This window comes from Convolutriloba macropyga, chromosome 15 (genome assembly GCF_964194025.1).
Source record: "Convolutriloba macropyga chromosome 15, txConMacr16.3, whole genome shotgun sequence".
NCBI classification, from domain to species: domain Eukaryota; kingdom Metazoa; phylum Xenacoelomorpha; order Acoela; family Convolutidae; genus Convolutriloba; species Convolutriloba macropyga.
This window is the reverse complement of record NC_134482.1, coordinates 34,416,484-34,442,396: the sequence shown is the minus strand read 5'-3', so window position 1 is coordinate 34,442,396 and position 25,913 is coordinate 34,416,484. Positions and strand designations below refer to the sequence as shown.

Here is a 25,913-nt window from a genome sequence, read left to right as displayed (position 1 = left end):
CGCACTTCGCACTATGAACATATGAATCGAAACAGTTTCAGTGAGTCAAACACTTATTCTGGAAGGTCGAAAAGCTCTAAGAGAACTTAATGCCCTCACGCATTTCATGTTTATCCTGTTTGCCGGCATAAAAAGTCAAAAATCAATAAGGTCAGACAAAAAATGTCCAAGCAAAATACCGCATAAGAAGCTGAGCTGATTCGATATTTAGAAAATTTTGTTTCCGAGCTCCGAATGAATGCATGATATGTCCGATGAAATGATCTCTCCATTGAAAATATCAACGATAGTTAATTGAATGCATTAGCGACACTTACTACTAGCACTGTATCTAATTTTAAAGATATAACAAACAATGTACTTTAAATATTTCACTACTTGATTGGAAGTGTAAAAAAGCTGGGATAAGTGATAACAGAAAAAATGTACAAATAAGAGAAAAACCCAAATATTCGCTAATTGTTTCTGGAAACAAAAAGTCAAATACGTACACACCAACTGCCACACTTAGTGAAAATACAACAAAATAAAACAGAAGACTTAACGTCGCGCAAAAATGCTGTCAGTTTCTAAAGAATACTGGGTACACATCTCGTCCAATTTCCCCAAAAAAAGAAGACAGGACTGAAAAAATCTCGTACATGAAATAATACGTCAAAATATCACACTATTTCCTCTTTAGCCATATTTTCAACTACAAAGCTGAGAATCACTCTGGGGTTTTCAAATTACGTTTAGGAACTGATGTGATTCGATATTTGGAAAATTTCGTTACTGAACTCCAAATGAATGCATGAAATGTCCGTTAACCTTAAAAAATTAACAATGGTAGATTTAGCGTGTGAAGCAATATTTGTTTTCGTTTCATTTAACCTTGAAACTGAAAAAAAAAGAATTTTTATTGAACTCGTAGCAAAACTTACATTTTAATTATCTCCTCATGAAAACAAGAGGATTCCTATAATCGATTAGTCCGCTAATTTGGTAGACCAAAACAGCTACAAAAAACCAGACGGCACTTCAGTATTTGGCTCCAAACAAAAAGTGAGGACAAGATATACAAAATGCACTCGAGATTTGGATTTTTAAATGAAACTGACAAATTGACGAGGCACGCAATACTTTAAAAAGCTTCAGCGCAACGTATTACATTTATAATGGATTGATTTAAGAGAACTGAATTATAGAAGTGAGCTTTCACTAACGAATCCTCGAACAAAAAAGAAAACAGGATCAGAAGTGCGTTTGCCACCACTTTGTTCTCAATTCATCGAGAAGCATCTCTTTTATTCATCAATTATAAAAAGATAAGTAACCAGTTCGATTGATGCGGGCAATTTTTCCTTACACTCATCATCAAAAAATTATCCCACATTCTCTAGGAGGATAAATCACTTTGAATTCGTTGGTTAGCTCTCAACATTCTAGCTTAATGATGAACATGATTTTTCCACCAAACATTTTTCTGATTAAACAGCAGGCTCTTCAAATAATCGTTTGATAAATTATTTCACAGCTTTTTCAAAATGACTTGGCTCGATCACACTAAAAAAATTTGACCTATTCTCGTCTATATAGCCTGAAATTAAACTATAAACAAGCTAAGACGAACAATGAAATAAAAAATTAATTTGTAGATGCAACAAAAATTTTGATAGAAAACTCAAAATCTGAAGCTAATCTAATAACAACTAAAATATACAGATTTAAAGCAATTTTTAAATACACCGCCCGTGACAGTTGTCAATTTCGATTTGCATTGCACATTAAACATTGCAGCTAAATTGGGGAAAAAACTAATCTGTAAAAATACAATCTTTCAACATGATAAACACAAAACTACGAAATATGACCTTCATTATTATCAGTTTATCAAGTAATGCACAAATTTCAAAACCCAGTCATACATGTAATTTATTAAAACCACGCCCCAAAGACAAATCTAAATTTATTAGTCAGCCTTGAAAAGGATCTTGTTACCATAGATGTCCGCGAGACAATCAAGGACAAACAATAGAGAAGCCAATAAGTGGGCGGAGGAAGCCGAATTATGGACAAAATTAGCCCAACCCATAATTAAAATTGTCTGGAAATTTCCATAAAAAAAGATAATGAAGAGTATAGCCATATAATAAAATTCGAAGATATTGTCTTCCCCAACCATTAAACATTTCCAGCGTTGAAGCAAGCTTCATATGGCCTTTACGACAATGCCGGTCAATATTCGAATGTCAAAAGAGGACTCTAAGTTAACAAGATCCATGCATGATTACTCTCCTTTTTCCTAAGCACACATAATTTTGTTTTTATAACCAACAGTAAATACAAATGTTTGTGCACTTATAAATGGTTGCGAAGCTTTATAAGAGCTGGGTCTAACCACAGGATATATACCATAATGAAGGTATTGAAATATTAATTATAGATGGTCATATTATAACGAGGGGGAACTGCTGGGACCTCTTTTAGCCCAATCAATTTACACATAAGCAGATTTTCGTATCAATTAACATAGAAGTACGAGAATAACAATCCGAAAATACTGTTCAATAATTAATGGACACCAATATCATTACCGGAGTTGTTTCTATCCAGTACCAACTCGATTTATCGCATAGATAAAGTCTATATATATACTTTGTCAACCATAGAAAACTTTAATAACGTCTTTGATTGGTCTTCTGCAAATAGGGCAGTGGTGTTTCAACCTCAACAAGTCGTGCGCACAGTTGTAACATAGACAGCAATGTCCACAGTCATAGATCACAGTGTCGCTATTATACTGCATGCAAACTGCGCATTCAGCGTTTAAGCTATCATTGTCATCGTCGAGATCTCTCCGCTTGGCGTTCAATTCTGGCGTGGAATTGCTCGAAGGGGAGTAAACAAGTTCGACCAAGGTCACAGGAGTTTGTTGGCTAGATGAAGATGAGCACATTGAATGTTGGTCTTCAGGTCGGAATTGAGAGGTCATACCTGTTAATTCGCAGACATTGCAATGTATTAACTACTGCATTTATGAAAGGTGCTTAAGTCACATGAAAGAATTTGTAAAGCCAAAATACCGTTGAATACTTCATTAATTAAATGGAATGAAAACAATGCAAGGAAGAACAACGAATTATACAGCTTTCAAAAATAATCCCAAAATCATTTAGCTAGCAAGCTCCTGGATCAACTATGACGATTCGAAAAAAATTTATTTTGTGCGCATTAGAAAACCAATTAGGAACCAATTAGAAAACAGATTTTGCTGCTTGGTCCAAAACTACCAAGAATTGGACTTCAAACCATCAATTTATGTCTCCTCCGCAGTTTCGGTGAATCACATACTCAAAGACTACAAAAGCTCTCAGATAAAAGGTCAACAACTTAATGTCCTCGGGACTTACCAAATTCTTTACGGGTGGCTTCAAATGACGTCACTGAGGTTATTTTATACCACTATAACAACGAATAAATTTTCACCTGTTTCGTCGCATTTTTCAATTGAATTTTTCTAGTGAAGTCCCGCCACTTGAGTTCACTAGCTGACACTTAGGAATGAAACGGAAATTTGGATCATGCAAAACGATAAAGTCAAGGGCGTATAATTCATTCGAAAAGTCAAAAGGTCAAGCGAAAACTTTGCATAAAAAAACCAACTTATTTACAGTAATTGCTTCAGACTAAGTTCGAGAGCAATTAATAATTGCTAATTGTTTTGAGAGCCATTACAAAATATATAACTAAATATACCCGGCAAATCGCCGGAAAATATCCCGGATTCAAAGAAAAAAACGGAAACTGATTGATGGGGGAAAACATTTTTAAAGTGCATACTATCAAAATTTAAGTTCGTTGTTAGACATACTGCTGTTTCCTAACGAAAAGATACAGGGGCTAGTATTAATATCAAAAAGCATAAGCGATGGCAGCTAAGACTTATAGGAACTAACTTCAAGTAGCCGGCTTCTAAAACTCGGCTGTATGGGTTTATCCTGTTTATTTTTGATTCAGTTTTTTAATACTGATTCCGTTGCTTTTCAATTGCTTTACTGAGCAACTGCTGTCTAAAAGCGGTTTGAACAGAATAGGCAAAAAATGAAACTAGCCTGGAGAAGTCGAAAAGAGTTTTAGAAACGATAAGAAACGAGTCTTAGAGTGCAATAAAAACTATTAACTAGTCTTACCTTAATACGAATTGTTGAAAAAACCATACCAATTAAAGAAAAATCAATAACGAAACAAATAAACCAATATATCGATTAAAAAAAAACAATTTTTAGTTAGGAATGTGCATACGTGCGTTTGCGTGGGGAGGGTGGGAGTTAGGTCGATGGTGGATAGGTAGGAGGGACAATCATGGATCAAAATTTGTCAAAATGACGTCACCTTGAATACTACAAGCAGTTCTACTTACTACACATTACAAACTAAGCTACTGTTAAAGTGGGAAACAGATGTCAATGTTCAACAAAAGTCAAAATTTCAAGTCACGAACAAACTTGCTTCAGCTAAAAAACGTAGCCTGCTGAATAACACACACGACTCGAAGAGTGGTTCAATATAATCATATATTCTCTAAATCACAATTATCAAAGAAAGAGCAGGTGTTCTACCTATATCGGTAGGATCAAAGGGAAAATAATAAATGGCTAATAAAACTAGCGTTCTGAAAAAAGCAGGCGCACTCTTTAGTTTTGAAGGGGTAGGGTGCTGTTGGGGGTAGGTAGGTAGGGGTAGCTTGGAAAGGAGGGGGTAGTATGTAAGGCGAGGGTAGATAGATGGGGCAGGGTTGATGAGGGTGGAGGTATGTAGGTGGGAAGGTATGATGGTGGTAGCTTGGTGAGGAGGGGATAGATCGATGGGCGAGGGGGTAGGTAGTACTGGGCTTGGGGGTAGGTAGGTGCGGGCAGGGAGAGCAGATGCGGGGTAGGTAGGTGGGGAGGGGGAGGGGGATAGGTAGATGGGGGATCGGCAGGTGTGGAGACGCATGTACGTCGACTTTTTACATTACTAGCTTTTAAAAGCTGTTAGTATGCTCCTTTTAAATTTCATTGTTCGAAAACAGAAGTCCATGTTAGGAAAAAATTCAAAGTTAAGTCATGAACAAAATAAAAAGCTTGAAAAATATTGCAGTACAACTCCTGAATTAAAATCCAAACAATTAAATGGAAAACAAGAGAACTCAATTCACTAACCGTAAGATTGGATAACACAAATTATTACATACTTTGAGAATCATCAGAAGAGAGTTTGTACTGAAGATAATCTGATTGTTAAGGTACCGATAACTGATAATTATTATCCAAGAATCTGGAAAAACAAAACAAAGCATCTCACAGATATCTTTTTGGACACAAACGACAAGCAGAAGCAGAAACCACAAGTGAATTTTTCGAAGCAAGTATCACAGAATTCTGTTAATATTACTAGTTTTATGTCCTTAACAACAATCTTCTGGTTTGAAAAGAATTGAATACCTAGCAGCAAGATATGCTACTTTATGCCTGGCAGTTTTCACAAAAACAAACAAGTTGAAAAAGCAGTCAAACTAAAATAAAAACAAATTCGTTAAATTTTGAAATTATTTCAAAGTTTAGTTAGGTTCAAAGACATTTATTTCAAATCTGGCAACCTCTTGCCAAAAGTCAAAAACTTCTGATCAAACACACGCCAAACAGAGGGCAGAAACTGAAACAAGTACAGAAATATAAATCAAAATTTAAAAGAAAGGCGCCAAAGATCTTGGAAAACCCTTTCAAAATAGCTTCTTTTAAGCTAAATTCACGAATTCAATTTTTTAAGCTTTAAAGGAGTTTTGTTTCCCCTAAAACTAAAAAAACTGAAAATTTGGATACAATTGGATAAAATTAGTAGGAAAAAATAAAAACTTGCTATAACTTGTGATGTTTATGTCATTGAAATTTCATCTAGTTCAATGAAATTATTCATTGCCCAAAATTTAGCCTGAAGACTGTTTCCGGATCACTAAAAATAAATATTTAAAAACTTGAACTTAAACTGACTAACGTCGGGCGAATCGCTCTCAAACGACGTGCGAGCAGTTGGCATCGTCAGTTGCTAGCCACGCTTTCCTGCTGCTAGCTTTAGCTCAATTGAAGAGGCGTGATTTAAACGCAGCGGGGGATATACCAGGGGGGCTGATGGGGGGGGGGGCAACAATGGGGGGGGGGGTCAACGGTGGGAAGGGTGTTTGCGGCTGCACGGAGCCCTTATGGGTTGAACAATGTACAGGAGTGGAGATTGTGGGGGGGGGGGGGGGGTTGAGGTGAGGAGAGCGGGGGGCTGATGCGCGGGGGATCGGATTGTTGGGGGGAAGGGGGAGGGGTCAACCACTAAGAACCACCCTTCACATATATGTATAAGTCTCTGAAACAGTTTCTGTGAATCGCATACCTGGACACTAGTGAGCTGAAAGGCTCTAAGAGCACTTATTGCCCGTTGAGTGCGACCTATTTATCCCGTTTTCGACGAAATTTTGGACGAAAAGTCAAATGAGTGAGACGAAAAACCGGTCAAGCGAAAAATTGCATGAAGAAGACTGCCAGGACCACTATAATTGCTACAAACTTTGTTTGAGAGCAATTGAAAACAACAATTAGCAATGAATTGTAAAAATTAATTTATAAGTTGCAAAAATTAATGATATCCCGGTCGTCAAAAAAATTTCTGTGTTGTTAAAAATCATTTAACCCATTCTTAAACCTTAGAAAAGTTTCGTAGCCCTAAGAGATATTTAACAGCCGAAAAAATCCAAAACATTTCAAAAAACTTGAAAAATCAAAAAAACTGTTTCTGATGTTAAAGTTGGCACAAACAAAAGAAACCAAATACAGTATCATAAACAGACATTTAGCGTAACATGATAGCCACATAAACCATGACCGACCTTTGCAACATCGAAATTAATTAAAACAAACATAACCGACTAACGTCGGGCGATTTGCTCTCAAACGACCGGCGAGCGGTTGGCTTCTTCAGTAGCTAGCCACGGTTTAGTGAGGCTGACTTTATATGAATTTAAGGGGGCGTAAATTGACTCATGTGGGGGTGGTGGGGACTCCAAAACATTTTTCGTTAATCGCATACTTGAAGACTAGTGGATTGAACGCTCTAAAAGGACTTAACGCAAACTGGGCGCTACTTCCTGTTTCCGAAGACGAAGATCAAATGGGTCAGACGGAAAATCGGCCAAGCGAAAAATTGCATAAGACAAACACGATTAATATATTTGCTACAAATTGCTTTTGAGAGCAATCAGCAATGATTTCCTAAGAAGAGCTTGTTCAGTCATTTATGATGAAAAAATTTCTACTACAACTTATTGTTAATGAGGATCAGAGAAGATGACATTACGTCACATAACAGCAGCTGAAGTGCGGCATCAGTAAGAAAGAAAGAGAGAGAGAGAGAGAGAGAGAGAGAGAGAGAGATAGAGTGAGACAAAGAGATAAAACGTGAACGAGAAAGAGAAGAAAAGAAACCCTAACCGACAGAGAGCAAAAGAGATAGGAATATTTTCCATGATGGAATTGCACTCTGCAACTTCTAGTTTTCTAGCCTTGTTAGTAAATAAATCATACAAAGACTGAAAAACGCAAAATTAAAAAGTTTTCAACTGCGCAGTGAAAAAAGTTCAAATTAGCCCATCTTAAAAAGTTTCATTGGCCAGTAATGGTCGCTAAACTCAGAAAAAGACCAGATTTATTGGAAAATTTTGGAAACAATTGCAAATTTTAACAAAAACTTGCTTAAATTAAAGATATTATTATCTTAAGAACCATTTTGTCTTAAGAGTTTGTCAAGAGACTAACCAGTATCCCTGTTTCAAGCCGCAAATAGTTTCACTGGCTCATAAAGATCCATTTGGAACATGAAAAAATTCAAAAAAATTTAAGTATCACAATTTTAACCAAAAATTACAAAACCTGGATTCATTAAAAAAATTGATCACTATCCCATTGACTTTAAAATATGCAGCAGCTTGCAGGTGGTCCCAGGGCCCCTGATGCCTTGCAAATATTTAAAATTGCTTAAATTCGAGAGATATTAAAGTCTTGGAAAACATTCCATTACACCCACAAACTATGCAGTTATATATCAAACCCTAGAGAAAATTTCGTGGCTCTTGATGCTAGAGAAACCTGAAAAACGACAAAACCCAAAAACTTATGCAAATTATATTTTAAAAAAATTGCTATAACATGTGATATTAAAAAGTTGAAAATTAACCCATGACCTACAAAATTTTTGCAGTAACTTATTATCAAACCCTAACGGAGGTTTTTTGACCAGTGAGGCTCAGAAAACAAGAATAATGACTGTCACAAAACTAAAAAAGCCAAAATTTTCAAAAATGCTCAAATTCGTGATGTTAAAATCTTGCAAGACATTCCATTACAACTAGAAACTATACAATATCCTAATTTCAAACCTTAGAGCAGGTTCCTTGGCTCTTGAGGCCAAAAAAAAAGCTAATAAAAAACGACAAACATTTTCAAAAAAACTTAAAAAAAGCAAGTTTTATATAAAAAAAAATTGCTAAAACTTGTGACATTAAAAAGTTGAAAAACTACTCCATGGCCAAAAAAAGTTGTCACTATCAATCCCCTTAGGGTGTTTTCTGGCCCCTCGGTCTGGTAAGACCTGAATAAGGAAAAAAACCTGAAAAAAGAAAAATGTCAAAATTTAAAAAAATGCTTGTTTTGTCAAAAAATGCTAAAGTTCGAGATGTTAAAATGGTGAAATCATTCCATTTACCCTAGAAACTATGCAGTAGCCTATAATTAAAACAAAGAGGAGGTTCCGTAATACTTAGGGCATGATGGTCACCGGGCTGATGGAGGGGGGCAACAGTGGGGTGGGGTTAACAGCGCGGGGGTGCAATAGGGGGGGGGGGGTCAACCGTGGAGGGGTCTTCAACCTTTCACACCATAGGTATAAGTCTCCAAAACAGTTTGAGCTGAAACAGAGCTGAAAGGCTCTAAGAGCACTTAATGCCCGCTGGGTGCTACCTGTTCATCACGTTTTTGAGGACGCAACGTCAAAAGCGTCAGACAAAAAAATCGCATAAAAAAGACCGACAGGACTTATATAATTGCTACAAACTTCGTTTGAGAGCAATTAAAGAAAATCGACAACAGAAAGGAACGATAGGTGCAATCAGGCCCAAAAACGGCAAAAACTGACATATTCACAGTTAATGAAGGCCTCCGAGCAGTTTCAGCACATACAGCACCTAAAAAGCTACTAAGCCAGCCGAGGTCCTCTTTTGCAACTTAAGGCCCGCCGAGCTTTACCTGTTTATGATGTTCCAAAAGCTCTATTTTACAAAAAAGAGCACACCAACACAATCCAACCAATACAGAATAGGAGAGCAAAAATAGCCTGCTGGAATGAGGGCGGCTTAAACACCAGAACAAAACAGCAATTGCTCAAGATTATTCATTTTCGAAAACTATCCAACTGCGACACAAAACAAGCTAGAAAACCGACCCAAATCAAACAAATTCTTCATTGAAAAAAAAATAGCGTGAACTTGACAGAAACAATTTCGATGATCTTTGTTTAGGGGCAGGGCAATTAATGACAGCTAACTCACCAATAAGAGCAACCGAGTTCGTTTTACCAAACAGGTCAATCAGTAACCAAAGCTGTCCAGTAACGGGTGTGACGTCACACAGCTTTAACCAACCGTTCCACAACTCACTCTCTGGTGAACTACTCGAAGCAGCCGCTTTAGGATGGATGATGTTAAACATTACAACCCGCTGATTACTCGTCTTTGACAATTTGGTCACAAACACTGCAATGACATCTCCGACATTGCACGCTTGAAATATCTGGCACACGTGCCAAAACTCCCCTTCTCGAGCACTGGAAAAATCCATCGAATCTGCGGGCCAAGGTTCTGGATTCTTAGCCAGAACGGACGGGTTTACATCTGTAACTCCAATTCTTAAATTCCCCAGACAACGTTCTGATTTCTCCACAATTGTGAACAGGTAAGTTCGATTACACAGCAACGGCGAATTGACAAACAGTAATCCGTTGTGATAAGTGTCCGGGTCTCGAAGAGCAACTGTGCCGCAGTCTGAAATCTGAACCTTGGACCCACAGACCGGGTGGAAGAAAATGTCGAACAGGTCATTTGGTAAAATGGGGTTTGATCCGAGTTGGATTGATAGGTTGTTAGCAAATATGGCGGCAGCCGTTGAGGTATGTGTGAATTGATTGTTAGTAGAGTTGGAGTTGTTGCAGAAAGCGATTGGAGTTGACAGTGGGGTGAGACAACAACCAGAGTATGATTGTCTAATGGTCATTTCATGCACGTTTCTCGGTCCTTAAAAAAATTTACAATTATTGACTACCAACACAGTACGCCACCACGCTACTATGTAGAAAACAAAACGTTTAACTCAGGGGGGGGGGGGGTCGCGGAGGTGGAGTTATCATGGTCGAACAAAAAAAGAATTTTTAAGATTCAATTATTTTATTCGATTTCTACGCATTCGAAATCATGCGCAGAACAGATGAAGGGTAACCCAAAAACCAGACTATTATAGATACGGAAAATATACTAAAAAAAAGACTTCAATCGCAGTCAAAAGGCCGGAAAACTCACCGGAATTTGGCATAATTTCAATTTCTGTACAGTTTCCGTATACATCGAAAACTGCCCACAAATACTCGGCAATTGGAAGTTTCTCGAGAAATACACGGCACGCTTCCCTGCCTGGAAGGTGGGAATTGACAGTGTACTTTGCGAGACCTCTGGAATCCACCCACACATGAATCACGTCTCCACTTGAGAGGTTCTCGTAGTCCAACGACTTTGCCCAGTACCTGAAACATAGAAAGAACAATCACCATAGCAGTCACTAAAGCTTTTGGCTAAGCTTGTTCTAAGGGACAAAAAGTTTCTTCTAACAATCGTATGACAGCTTGACAGAAAACATCTTCGGCAGACTTTACAGAGACGTGCTACAAAACAGGTAGCACATTGCCAGCAAATAGCTGCAATTTCTTCTTAGACATTTATTCTCAAATACCAATAAAGACCCAAAAAAATAAGAAAATTCTGCTATTTTCTAATTGCTGCGATGACTTTTCTGTCCTGGTGTAGTAAAATTTGTCAAAGTTTACATTGTTACAAACAGCTTCCTTGAAATAACATTCCTCTATATCTATTTATATCTTCAGTTGACTCCTCCAATTTAAATCAAGAGCTACTTTGAGAGCGAGCAAAAGAAGTTTTGGAAAAACCGGAAGTCACCAGTTTAGTCACCGCGTATAAAAGTTAGTCCTTTGCGAAGCTTATAAACCAAAGTCATTAAAACACGCAATGTAAAGGTTGAAAGCTGTAACCAGATCAAATTATTGACAATTAGAAAGCATTGGTTATCAATAAATAACTCAAGGACCGAAGAAGAGACAAGTAAAAAAAAAAAGTAGGCTTATGCTTTCTGAAAACAGATGTCAATAATAACATTTGACCGCAACCAAACATTAAATAGAAAATAAGGATCAGTGTCAACTGCCAAGGTAACTAAAAGAATAACAAATGCCCATAAATTTCAAATATTGGATATTTCTCAAATATAAGGGAAGCCGAAGTCACTAAACGCATTGGCTACAATAGAAATTTTTAACAAGACCAAAAAAATTAATTCAACGTAACCGACAGATTGCCGGAAAATAGCCCCCATTGATTCCCCCAACCCCAATTGGCATGGAAACAATAATGAAAAACTATCTTTCAACAAGAACAGGCTTTATGAGTTTATCCTGTTTCTAATTTTTCTGGTTTATCTCAAACTTCTTTTTCGGTAATCTCTTTAGATTTTGATGAGCAACTGCTGCTTAAAATCACTTTGAGCAGAATGAGAGACGAGTCGAACTAGGCTGCAGACGTCAAAACGATTTCACGCAAAAAGTTGAACGAGCTGTGAACTATGGTAAAGCGAAACAAATTTTTGTTCGACAAAGAAAAAACATAGGATGTCCTGAATTACAATCAAAGGATTGAATTTACTAATAACCTGGACCTGAAAATCATGTTTTTTCTAGCAACATCAAATTTTGACAGTCAACTATTCACTTGATCCAATATGCGCAAAAAATGGACATATTAACATATTAATCACTAAGCTACAAAGGCTTTAAGTCTCGACCACTAACAATCACTTTATATTAGCAAAAAACTTCAAATCGGAATGAGAGCAACTTAAATCACTCAATGTAAAGAATAAAAAAGTTACTTGAGAAGTCACAAGATTTTCCAGAACAAAAGCGCAAAAACGACCCATCAAAAACAAACGGTATCTAAATCAATAAAAGCGAGAGCTAAAAGCTGACGCCACTAAATTGACGCAAGTATGCCGCACTAGAAGGTCAACAAGAAAATTAACAAGACGGGAAGTACTTAAAATTCAGCAACAATAAAAACAAAGATTATATTTAAAAAACGCTATAATCTAAGACCGTTGATAAGATTCATTTAAGCCCCATCAGATACCAATGACGACTGTCATTATCGGGACCAAAAAATCAGCCAACCTACAAAGGGGAAAATTAACAAAATGGTAAGGACTCAAAATTCAAAAATTATAAAAACAAGGACTTTATTAAAAAAACCCAATGATCTAAGATCGTTGATTATATTCATTCATGCCCCATCAAAAACCAAGGACTGTCATTATTGAAAGCAAAGAATTAGCACCTAAAAGGGGGAAAATGAGGCAAAAAATTAAAAACTTGCTCAAATTCTTTGCAAATATTACTTTGACTAATTTCAGCCCCACTCTGACTGATGGGACCTGTCATTGATGAAATTGAGTGATAAGACATCAGAATGACGCTAATTATGAAAACAAATATGGATTTGAGGCGAAATTTGACGCAAAAACAACCCGGCGAAAATTTAGCATAAAAAAGAGCACAATGTTTACAATAATTGCCTCAATCTTAGTTCGAGAGCAGTAAAAATGAACATAAGAAGGCAAAAGCACTAAATGGACGACGAGTATGCCACACTAGAATGTCAACAAGAACTTTCAATTTTGAGAAAACAAATATAACGAGACGCGAAGAACTCAATATTCAACAACTACAAAACAAAGATTTTGAGAAAACCGCTATAATCTCAGACCTGTGATTAGATTCATTTATGCCCAATTAGGAACCGATGACGACTGTCATTATTGAGACCAAAAAATTAGACAACCTAAAAGGCGGCAAATGAGGCAAAAAAAGTAAAAACTTGCTCATATTCTTTGAAAATATTACTTTGATTAATTTTAGTCTACACTAACCGATGGGACCTGTCATTAATGAAATTGAGTGATAAGACATTAGAATGACGCTAATTATGAAAATAAATATGGAAAAACTCATAAAATTACTGAATATGAATCGAAACCATTAGTTAGAAAAATTTATGCATAATTATAAAACTGTGGAAATTTGTCCAAATGAGACTAAGTGATAAAAGATAAGTGATGAAAAAAAAACAAAACAATATTCAAAATTGAATACTTGTGGAAAACAAATTATGACTTCAAAAGTAATTGAAACCTTCAGATATCAAGCTGCACCATCACAATGCTTCTATTACGCGACATTAGTGTGCCAATGAAAGCAGTTATAAAGGCGCTCAAGCAACAGGACAATAAAAAACTACAAGATTGGTCAAAACACAGGCAAGACTATTTAAAAACTAATTAAAAAATTAGAAAAAAAAACAGAAGTAAAGTCAAATTACCGCATATTACTTCCAAAACGCAAAAAAATTTCAAACACCAACTTCCCGCTCAACTTAAAAAGGAGATTGAAACAAATCACGCTTCGAGCCAACTTCCCTTTTCACTCCCTGAACTACTCCAGCGTGTCCAAAATCGCAACTCAATGAAATCAAAAAGTCGGAAAAGTCAGATTGAGAAGATGAGTACGACTATTAAACAACGCATGAAAACTATCATCAATGAGTCTCTCTAACACAGCCCAAAAGAAGCACAAATATGTTCAAGCGCAGAAAAACATTACAATTCTTGGAACTTTTAAAGGTGGGAATACTAACTTACTACTTTCATGCTGCTGTTCCAGAGCCCCTGCCCAATACAAATAATTTCTACGTATCAAAAATCAACGTAAACACCTAAGTACTAGACAACGTTAGAAAACATTAGTACAGGGTGATTTGAAAATAAATTGTAAATCTGTTATAGATTGCCAAGTTGTCAAAAAGAAACACCACAACTCTTTGAAGAAGCATGCCACTTTTATCAGACATAAAACAATGGGCTACAACTATTTTTAATTTCGCACTAGAATTAAAAATATTTTTTGCTCAGATGAACAAAGTTAAGTGCACTTGGAGAAGTAATTATTTGCACTTGCAAAAACTTATAATATTAATAGTTATTATAAACCGACTAACGTCGGGCGAATTGCCCTCAAACGAAGGAGATCGCTAGATACGACGGAGATTGCCTAAATAAATTCTTACGGGTGCTAACAGACACCAGTCTGTCACATTAACCATTTAGCAGTTACGGCTTCGAAATCTTCTATGTATCATTTTTGAATGATAGCACTTTCGATCACGCAAAATCAAGGAATCGAGATAGAAAGACGACTATTCGAGAAAAAGTGCCATAAACTTGAGCAGTAAATTTGCATTAAAAAGACACACGTTTACTTCCAGCTTAGTTTGAGAGCAATCAATTCACAAAACCAACAAATGTCGCAAGAATCGCACTCAGGCGGCTCGTGGGAGCCCTAATCTATTACAGCCTGCTTCATCCTTCAGTGATGGGGGTTAAGAAGTTCACGACAATGCTTCAAATGACGTCATTAGAAGTTATTATATACCACAAATTTTGTGGCATTTTTCATTCGAATTTTAGTAATAAACTGCTGACACTTAAGTTCAGCTGTTTAACAACGAGAGAGAACGAGAGAGTTGTGAACGAGAGAGAAAATTAAATCACACAAAACGCAAGTCTAGGTCGTAAAAGAGCAGTCATAACCTGAAGCAAAAATTTACAGTAGTCAAGCAAACCGTCACGCAAAAATTACCATTTACAAAAAGACAACAATAGTTGCTTCCAACTTCGTTCGAGAGCAATTAAGAGTAGTTATAGTTATAATTATAAAATACGAGAAGTTGCGTCCAATGGCTTCCAGTCGCAACGTACAAGATTCAAATTAGGAAGCACGTTGTTTGGAGGAACAAAACAAATTTATTCATACTCATCAGGTTTCATTCTCCAAAAATATTGTCTACAATAAAAAAGATGGATTAGAGTTATTAAAACGTCTTTCGAGATATTATACAAAATAAGACAAAAATTAATTGCTTAGGAACCAAGGCAATAATTAGGTCACTAAACATCGTCAAATAATTTAAATTTAATCATATTCGACTATTCAGCTCAAGGGCTCGTTCTTAGCATTATAGATCACACAAAATTATCAAACAATCGAAACGGGAGTACTTAGATTTCAATCCGTCTAAACTGACAAAGACTGTAATGAAAAACAGCCTTGAACAAACCTATCACACGAGGAGATAGATAATCAAGATGACAGGCTGGAAAAATCAAGGTAGGACAAAAACCCCTGCCTGAGATTAAAATTATTAAGTGCACTAGACGGTTATAATGTTACATGATGAACCTAATCCATCACCAGAGAATTGAGTTCATTTCATTCAGTTCATGTTGGAAAAGAAAACAGGAAAAATATTGACAGAGCCTTTTATATTACCCTCGCGAGCGCAATCTCCTGTCGTTCAAATACGTTCAGTAGAGCTTTCAAACTTATTGATAACCTTCAATTTAGGAGCATTGAAACATTAAAAATTGTTTACTAAAATGAACTGAAAATAATCGACAAAATTGCGCATTTTTAGAAGTTAATATTTTCACCTCTGTCAGAAAAACAGCAACATTCTAAATGAAAACAATTGATATATAAACAAATTCAACCTTCAGAAAACGCGTTCTTCATTCATTCATAAAGTTTTAACTTCATTTCTATTCACAATTAGAGCAAAAATCAATTAAATGAAACGGCCTTTTCAACGAATACAGAATGCAGTGAAATTTGGAATTAATAGCTTTGCAGCAGGCAATTATCGACTTCCCATTTTCAGCCATTAGCATTAAAACCTTCAATGAGTAAAAAAAAAATTTGAAAAGTCCAAGTAAAAACTGATCTCGTTGAAAAAAAAACAGAACCAGAAGACTGCCGCAAAGATTCAAGTCCGATCTCAAAGAGGAAAAAAACAGGAATTAGTCCACAACTAATTTTCCAAATGGACAGCATCTGAAGGAAAATTAATAAATTCTCGAAGAGACTGAAACTTTACATTCTCGTCAAACAAAAAATTAAAACAAACAAATTTGAGCTATTAACATTAAACAACATAACCGACTTCGCACAGTCGAATTGGCCTCTAATGTCAGTCCAGGTTCCTTAATTTAGCCGTTAAGCGCGTATAATGTTACTAAAGGTTTTAAAAAGATGGTATTAGAGTTTGTCATAGACTCAAAATCAATTAGACTCAAAATGAAACATACCCGGCAGATTGCCGGAAAATAACCGCCGTTGATTCCAATAAGCATGATTGGGATTGAAATAACAGAAGATATTGAAAAAAAGATTTTTGTACAAAAACATTTTTTAAGTCCTATTTATTTTGATGGCATTTCGTAATTGAAGATAACGTACTTCTGTTTCTTAGAGAGAGGCTAAAGGGGCTACTATCAATACCAATAAGCATTAGAGATGGTAACTAAGACTTATAGGAACGACGTTCAAATAGCGGGCATCTAAAATTGGGCTTTATGGGTTTATCCCATTTCTACTTCTGACTTCAATTTTTTATACTGACTCTGTTCATTTTGAATTGCTTTGCTGAGCAACTGATGTTCAAAATCACTTTTAGCAGAATGAGAGAAGAGAGAAACTAGTCTAGAGAAGTCAAAAAGATATCACGCAAAATGTTGAAAAAGCGGCAAAATGAGGTAAAGCGAAAAATTTTATTCGACGAAGTAAAAAACATAGCAGGACAAGTCCTGACGTACAATTCAAAGAATTTTCATTGACTAAACAGAAAAACTAGACCTAGAATGGACTATGAGTGAATTGAGAAAACCATATTAAAAAAATCAGATCAAAAAATAAGAAAAAAAAACAAACAATCAATGTCAAAATGCCGCATGTGAACAAAAAAACCACTAGCAAGAAATGAAAAATTAATTCAAACAAAAAAACTAGGCCTAGAAAGAGCTGTGAATGGATTGGGAAAACCATTTAGAAAACAATCCGATCCAAAAATCGAAAAAAAAAACAGTAAAAATCAGTGTGAAATTGCCGCATGTGAACAAAAAACCACTACAGAGAAACCGAATTTTTGTTCAAACACCGTTTTCTCACTCTACTTTAAAATTTGAGCGAAAAAAATTCACGCCGCAAAACCACTCGCTTTTTCGCTCCATTTCCTGTTTCGGCGAGACCAAAATCACTACTCCAATTTGACTTCAAAAATCATGAAAATGTGTGAACAGATCTTAAAAAAAAAAGACAGCGCCCCAATACAATTCAAATTCTTTGAATTGTAAAAAAAAATAGGAGCGCTATAATAGCCGGCTGAGAAGATGAGGCGGCTATTAAAAATTAAATCAATATCGGCGCTCTTTGGATTTAAATTTAGTATCATAGTGTCGCTAGAAAAGCGTGAGAAAAAAAAATCGAACAACAAATTTTGCATTGAAAAAGATTACGCTATATGTCAAAATTTGTTTAAAAACAAAAAAAAATAATTGCAAATTGAAGGATTTGATTTTTAAAACACTAACATTGTGCAAAGTTGTGGGGCACTTAGTTTACTCAAGAAGAAAGTTTTCTTTGAAACTAATTCTGAAACTCCATTTTCTACATTAGGTACATTTTATTTTTGACATCAGTTATCGCCAAACGTTTGTGCACTTTAGGCACTTAATCAAAACAAGCACAGATCCCATGTAAGTAATGCAATGGAACAGAACAAATTCATTCCAGAGGAAAATCATAACCGAAACAGATAAAAACACTTCTTACTTTTGCATCAACTTTGGAAAAGTTATCATTGTGCAATTTAACTTTTATTGGAACAATTACCATAACCGACACGCGTCGAATATGCTTTATTAGAACAAAACAGACTAGTGTCGGAGAAATAGCTCTCAAACGCCAGCGTACGAAGGGAAGAAATCCTAACTGCTTCATGAAGGTGTGGACATAAAGAAGGGGACTTCAAAAGAATTTACTAGCTAATTTTATTATACTAGAGAATTTGAAGAATGATATAATATTTGGCGCACTATCTATTTGACCTAAGCAGTCAACTATATTTAGTCCCTTAAAGTTGCAATGCTATCGAACGTTGCAACTTCGGATCGGTAATGTGCGTTTACAGTCGTGTTTTAAGAAACATTTTCCTCCTATTACAGGTCCAAGTTGCCATATGACTAAATATTTCTTTTAAAGTCTGTTTTCCACATTGATTGTTGAATTGTAGGCTATCCAATGTATAAAACAAAAATTAGTGTTCCAGTACCAAAAATTCAAGTTTGATTTACAGTTTATTATGTCCGAAACGCAATTCACTTATTCGCCATCTACAATTATTCGTCTAGTAAAAAAAACTGGCAATATCATTTCCTATTGTTCATATATAAACTTGATAAAACTTTTATTGAAATACCTACAAAGACCAAAAACGGAAAACGTAGAATATAAGTAAGAATTTTGAAGTTTTTAAAACATTTTCTAACGTTTTACGGAGACACTATAAGCAAGTTCCAAAAAATCAGTTTGCTTAATTCAAAAAATACTTTGTATTTGGAGAAAAAAGTGGATAGAGACCAATTAAAACAGACAACCCGATATGTAACAGTTCTGTAGGCTGCTTTAGGCGAAAGAGGACTACATATTTTTCTTACCTCGAACATTCCCTCAAAAAGTTCACCATTTTAATATCGAAAGTTTCCAAAAAAAAAACAAAATTAAGAACCATTTGCAAGAATAGGTTGAAAACACTTAACAAAACATTAAAACTTTTTTCCCCACCAATTAAAATCTATTACATAAACTCCACAAATTATTCAATGAAAAGCTAAGTTAAACGATTCTTATAAACACAACATAAGAGAAATGAAATAGCTGACGTAACAACATAAAACAGCAATAACGGAGAAATGAAGCACAAATATCTTTCTTTGCTCATTATGTAAATGCTTTTCAAATAAAATAAAATTGTTTCCTCCGGCACTTTATCGTTGGTCTTAAATGTATTTGGAAACTCAGAAACCCAGTAGTAAAAAGAAAAATTAAAACCAAACCTTGTCTCTAGAACTGAAATGTGGAAATCTGCCACAACAAATGATTCAGTTTTACATGAGCTTGCTAATAATACCTCTTTTAAATCTGTCCACAACAGATTTCGATCAATCAAAGCTTGCGCAGCAAAAAAGTACCTGGAATCAACAAAGCTGGTATAAAACTCCCAACCCCACTCTCTCTTTTCATGGGTCTAGACCAATTATGACATCTGTTTCATTGGTTTTCAGCGGTTCTTTAACTTGAGTTCTTGGTTGCATAATATTTGCACCCAGAGACTCGGTCAAAAGAGCACGTGCCATACTTTTATATAATGATTTATGTATTGGCACGTGCTATTTAACTGGTTGCATATAGTACTGGTCGGGCACAAACGTGAACAATTAAAAGCATCAACCAACTAACGTCCGATACATTGCTCTCGAACGACAGGGAGCTGTAGCCTAGATAAATTGTTTTAGGTGCGACAAAACCACGATTTCCGTCGTAATAGCCTTCAACATTAACCACTCAGATATCAGGGCATTTTCAGACCTCATCTTACAACCGCTTTAGTTTTAGCAGCAGACTCAATTTTTTAGTAAGAGCAATTTAGGTCACAGAAAAAAACCAAGAAGTCAAGCGTAAAAGTCACTCGTGAAATGAAATCTAAAGGACGTTCAAGAAGAAAAGGGTCAAACAAAAATTATGCATAAAAGACAACATAATTACAACAATCGCTTCAAACTTAGTACGCCAGCAATTAAAAACTCGATTCAACTGCCAAAGTTTTGTATTCGAGGAAATTAGAAATTCTGCATTCGCTTCTTTGTAGCAATTCGCCGTTATATTAAATTGAGCTCCGATTATTAATGACAACCAAAAAACTCAAATAAAAAAATTCTACCGTTTGTACACTCAGCTTAGTGGGTTCATATGCCCCTACCCAAAATCACGTGCGATAATTTTACACAAGGAATCATTATGAATTGGACAAAATTGCAAATTGTTAATAGACGAAAGTGCAGAAAAAAATACAATATCAACGCCCCTGATAGACTTAGGGACAGTAGCTTAAAGCAATCAGACACTTATTCTTCTGACTAATTTTTGTGATTACTCAGGAGGAGGGATAAGAATAATCTTACACATAAATGCATCTGCAAAAACTTCCCTCCACTTACCAGTAAATGAATCTTTCTTACTCCAACAACCCCTTTTTGCGAGCGAAAAATCGAAAACAAAATTTGCATTGGAAAAAACTAAGCTATTTGTCAAAATTTGCTTGAATACAAAAAAAATATTACAATTTGAATGATTTGACATTAAAAACAGTAACATTATGCAGAATAGTGGGGCACTTAGATTACTCAAGAAGAAAGTTTTCTTTGAAACTAATTCTGAAACTCCATTTTCATTTTACTACATTAGATACATTTTATTTTTGACATGACATCAGTTATCGCCAAACATTTGTGCATTTTAGGCACTTAATAAAAAAACACAGATCCCATAGAGGTAATACAAGGAAACAGAACAAACTCATTCCAGAGGAAAATCTAAATAAGAATTGCAACAGATAACAAAAACACTTCTTACTTTGGTATCAACTTCAGAAAAGTTATCAATGTGCAATTTAACTTTTTTTGAACAAATACCATAACCGACACGCGTTGAAAATGCTTTATTAGAACAAAACCGACTACTGTTGGAGAACTAGCTCTTAAACTCCCAGCGTATGAAGGGAAGAAATCATAAAACAGGGGGCTTCAAATGAATTTACTAGCTAACTTTATACTAGAGAATTTGAATTGATATTAACTTTGGCGCACTATCTATTCGACCTAAGCAGTCAACAATAGGTAGTCCCATAAAGTTGCAACGCTACTTCGGATCGGTAATGTGCGTTTACATATAATTCTCCCATTCTTCATTTGCGAAGACACATCAACAGTCGTGTTTTAGAAACATTTTCCTCCTATTACAGGTCCAAGTTGCCAAGTGACTAAATATTTACTTTAGAGTCCTTTGACATTAACTCTTTAAAAATATTAAACATAACCTTTTTGACATTTTGAGGGTGTGATCTATAACTATCATAGCCTCAATAAGATTAAACATCAGCAAGTGAATTTTTCGAACAAGTTCTGAAAATTTTAAAGCATAGCTGTTAGATTGCCAGAGAAGATACCTGATCTCTTTGAATTAACGTAAGGACGTCAATTTCATAGTGAGGAAGCCTTTTTTGAGTGAGTTAAGCCCTGTCTAACCAAAAACTTCATCACGCGAATGAACAAAAACTCGCTCCACTAGGAGTAAAAAATGACGTCACCCACGCAGTTCAGTAGAAATTGCAGGACCAAAAATGAAATTGCAGATTGACAAAACAACAGTTTTGAAGTGATCGTGACGTCATAATGTCGTAAGAAAACCCTGACGACAAAATGAAAAAACCAAGAGAAGGCCAATAATAGGCTCAGCCATCGCTTTGATAAAACTAACTGCAATTATTTACATAGAAATACGGCTTTTGGCTAGGGGGTCGAAAAGGGACAAAACTAGAGACGTTTACTATTCCTGAGAAACGCTTCTTAAAAAAATAAACAATTTCTATACATGCAATTTTAATTGGGTAAGAAAGAACGCAGCGAAACGTAGCTTTCAGACAAAAAGCCGCTTCCTTTGACAGTGGTACTTGACCACCTTAAATTCCAACTGCTATCAAATGTAAAAAAGAAAAATTAGTGTTCCAGTACCAAAAATTCAAGTTTGATTTTTCGTTTATGTCCGGGACGCAACTCTTTTATTAGCCATCTACAATTATTCGTCGAGTAAAAAAAACTGGCGATATCATTTCCTATTGTTCATATATAAACTTGATAAAACTTTTATTGAAATACCTACAAAGACCAAAAACGGAAAACGTAGAATATAAGTAGAATTTTGAAGTTTTTAAGACATTTTCTAACGTTTTGCGGAGACACTATAAGCAAGTTCCAAAAAATCAGTTTGCTTAATTCAAAAAATACTTTGTATTTGGAAAAAAAGTGGATATAGACCAATTAAAACAGACAACCCGATATGTAACAGTTCTGTAGGCTGCTTTAGGCGAAAGAGGATTACATATTTTTCTTACCTCGAACATTCCCTCAAAAAGTTTACCATTTTAATATCGAAGGTTTCCAAAAAAAACATAATTTAGAACCATTAGCAAGAATAGGTTGAAAACACTTAACAAAACATTAAAACTTTTTCCCCCACCAATTAAAATCTATTACATTAAATCCACAAATTATTCAATGAAAAGCTAAGTATAACAATTCTTATAAACACAACATAAGAGAATTGAAACAGCTGACGTATAAACATAGAACATCAATAACGAGGAAAAGAAAACACAAATATCTTTCTTTGCTCATTATGTAAAAGCTTTTAACTTGCAAAAAAATGAAATTGTTTCCTCCAGTATATTTAAGCCCCTTTTATTTTTAATTTTAAATGTATTTGGAAACTGAGAAAGCCAGTGTAGTAAAAAAGAGATTTAAGAAATTTAAACCAAAAATTTTCTCGAGAATCGAAATGTGGAAATCTGCCGCAGCAAATGATTCAGTTTTACATGAGCTGGCCCATCATACCTCTTTTAAGTCTGTCCACAACAGATTTCGATCAATCAAAACTTGCGCAGCAAAAAAAGTTCCTGGATTCAACAAAGCTGGCATAAAGTTCCCAACCCCTCTCTCTCTCTCTTTTCATGGGTCTAGACCAATTATGACATCTGTTTCATTGGTTTTCAGCGGTTCTTTAACTTGTTGAGTTCTTGGTTGCATAATATTTGCACCCAGAGACTCGGTCAAAAGAGCACGTGCCATACTTTTATATAATGATTTATTTAATGCCACGTGCTATTTAATTGGTTGCATATTGTACTGGACTGCCACAAACGTAAACACTTAAAAACATCAACCAACTAACGTGGGACAAATTGCTCTCGAACGACAGGGGGCTGTAGCTTAGATGAATTGTTTTAGGTGCAAAATTTTGACCAAGGAGGATTTCGAAACCCCGATGTCCGTCGTAATAGCCTTCAACATTAACCACTCAGATATTAGGGCCTTGTCAGACCTCACATCTTATAATCGCTTTAGTTTTAGCAACAGATTTAATTTCTGAGTAGAGCAATTTAGGTCACAGATAAAAACCAAGAAGTTAAGGAGAAGTTAAATCGATAGATTGTTCAAGAACAAAAGGGTGAAATCAAAACTGCATAAAAAGACAATATAATTACAATAATTGCTTCAACTTCGTACGCGATCAATTAAAATCTCGATTCAAGTACCCAAATTATGTATTTGAGGAAATTAGAAATTCTGCATTGGCTTTTTTTTAGCGATCCACCGTTATATTAAATTGAGCTCCGATTATTAATGACAACCAAAATAACTCAAATTAAAAAAAATAATTCTACGGTTTATACACTCTCAGCTTAGGAGGTGCATACCCCCCCCCCCCATATCACGTGCCATAATTGTACACAAGGACTTACTATGTAATCGGACAAAATTCAAAAAATTGCAAATTGTTAAGTAGACGCAAGCGTAGAAAAATTACAATATCAACGCCCCTGATAGACTTTTAGGGACTGGAGCTTAAAACAATCAAACAATTATTCTTCTGAATTTTTGTGATTACTCAGGAGGAGGGCTAAGAATAATCTTACACAAATGCTTCTGAAAAACCTCCCTCCACTTACCAGTAAATAAATCTTGCTTACTCCAACTACGCTTTTTCGAGAGAGGCAAATCATTAGTGAGAAAAAAACATATAACTAGCTGTAACCAGAGGGACAAAAATTACGTCTTTGTAAAATTGATCAGTCCAAAATGAAAACAGGAACTATCTGGACTATTTATATAATACTAGCTCACCCTTTCTTAGAGCAAAGATCCGGGACCAGTGATTTCGGGAGTGACTTTGGGTTCAGTCTGGAAGGATCCTTAGAAGTGAACCCAACTCTCAAATATCCACTCCACTGTGTGGCCACTTTATTCAACTTGATCGTGACTCCAAAAGCGTTCACTGGTTGTTCGGAGAAGACAATTCCATTGCAGAAACTTCCTGGAAGTCGTCTTGCGACCAAGTTGTTCTTCGAGAGGAGCAAGTTCTTTCCATGATTCGGGCTGAAGGTCAACGAGGGCACAAAGACGGAATTGTCTTCTTCAATACCTAAAGCCAGAGACATTTAAAAATTCATTTAAAAATGTCTTCGCAAGATATTATTCTGAGTGCCCCCCCCCCCCCCCGAAATATTGGAAATCGTGTTGTTTCCCTAGTGAAATTATTGCTTTCAAAAAAATCATTTCGCTTTTCTTATAAGACAGCAACATGATAACATTAGATGCCTGGGGGTAAAAATATCAATTATAGATGGACATACATTGATTCCTCAAGCCAGAGATATTTCAATGCCATAGTTATTTATGATTGAAAAACATTCTGACTGTTGACGCACGAATATAGAGCTAAAGAATACATCAATTTCGTAGTTCAAGAAAGGCGAGGTCAGCAATAAACGAAATTCACTAACCCGTTTCATCGATGTCAAAAGTCGAGGACAAGGAGCTTTGCAGAGCACCTCCCATTTTCAGCTGCAGCTGTTGTTTTCACGTGCCTCGATCTCATGAAACTTAATAACATCTACATTGTTCCTCTCTGAAAGGAACACAACATAAACTCTCCTCGTTAACAAAAGCGATGAAAGGATTTGAAATGGTGGTCGGGCGCTGAGTTGGCTTTTAATGATCAGGGAAGGAAAAGAATAAAGTAAGAAAGGAAAGCCGGGAATTAGTCAAGAAAATGGAGAACAAAATCTTGTTAAAGCTTTCTACTGCTTTCACAAAAATTGGATTGGCTTCAAATTTCCACTAATTTCAAAGGAAGTAATTTGGTCTCCCTTCAATTTGACGATTATTTTGCCTGCCCGCATCCGCGAATAATAATTTCCCAAAATCTGGTTTAAGTAAACATAATTCCCACAAAGCATAAAATAATGATTAGGTACAACTAGAAAAATTGTCGCAAATGAATAATTTTGTTCCAATGAAATTTCTTTCTGTGAACAAACACAAGTATGAACAAATAATTGTTTGAATAGCCCTTGGAGAAAAAGCTAGCTTTTGCGATCAGCATATTCCTATTATAGGGCTGTAAAAGCATCAACTATCGATGATTATATTCTTAACAGAGGAAGCGATTAAAAACCTTTATAGAGGAAAGAATTCATTCGAATACTAGTTTCTGCCTAATTACTGAGACAAAAATTTTGGGTAGTTTTGCCTCAAAAATTGAACTAAATCATTTTCAGTACAATCACAAAAATGGACTGCCCTCCAAATTCACATAAATATACATTTCTAGATCCCGCCTTATTAATTCGAATTTTACAACAGCTATAAATAACTTAAACACTAAATGACTACTTTATAAATTGAATAACAATCAGAAAAAGGTAAATCTAAATTCCCGTAAGCCCTGATTTGTCAACT

The 25,913-nt window shown here is 35.5% G+C and overlaps 1 protein-coding gene across 1 annotated transcript; it reads right to left on the bottom strand.

The window, feature by feature from the left end:
• Positions 1 to 1,611: 1,611 nt before the first annotated feature.
• LOC142354406 (E3 ubiquitin-protein ligase NEURL1-like) lies at positions 1,612 to 25,913 on the bottom strand. Its single transcript, XM_075406691.1, has 5 exons — positions 24,956 to 25,913; positions 24,297 to 24,594; positions 10,631 to 10,851; positions 9,608 to 10,348; positions 1,612 to 2,976 (listed from the first exon to the last, which is right to left on the bottom strand). Exons 1-5 carry the CDS (start codon positions 25,008 to 25,010, stop codon positions 2,642 to 2,644), a joined length of 1,650 nt encoding a protein of 549 aa, XP_075262806.1. The 5' UTR covers positions 25,011 to 25,913; the 3' UTR covers positions 1,612 to 2,641.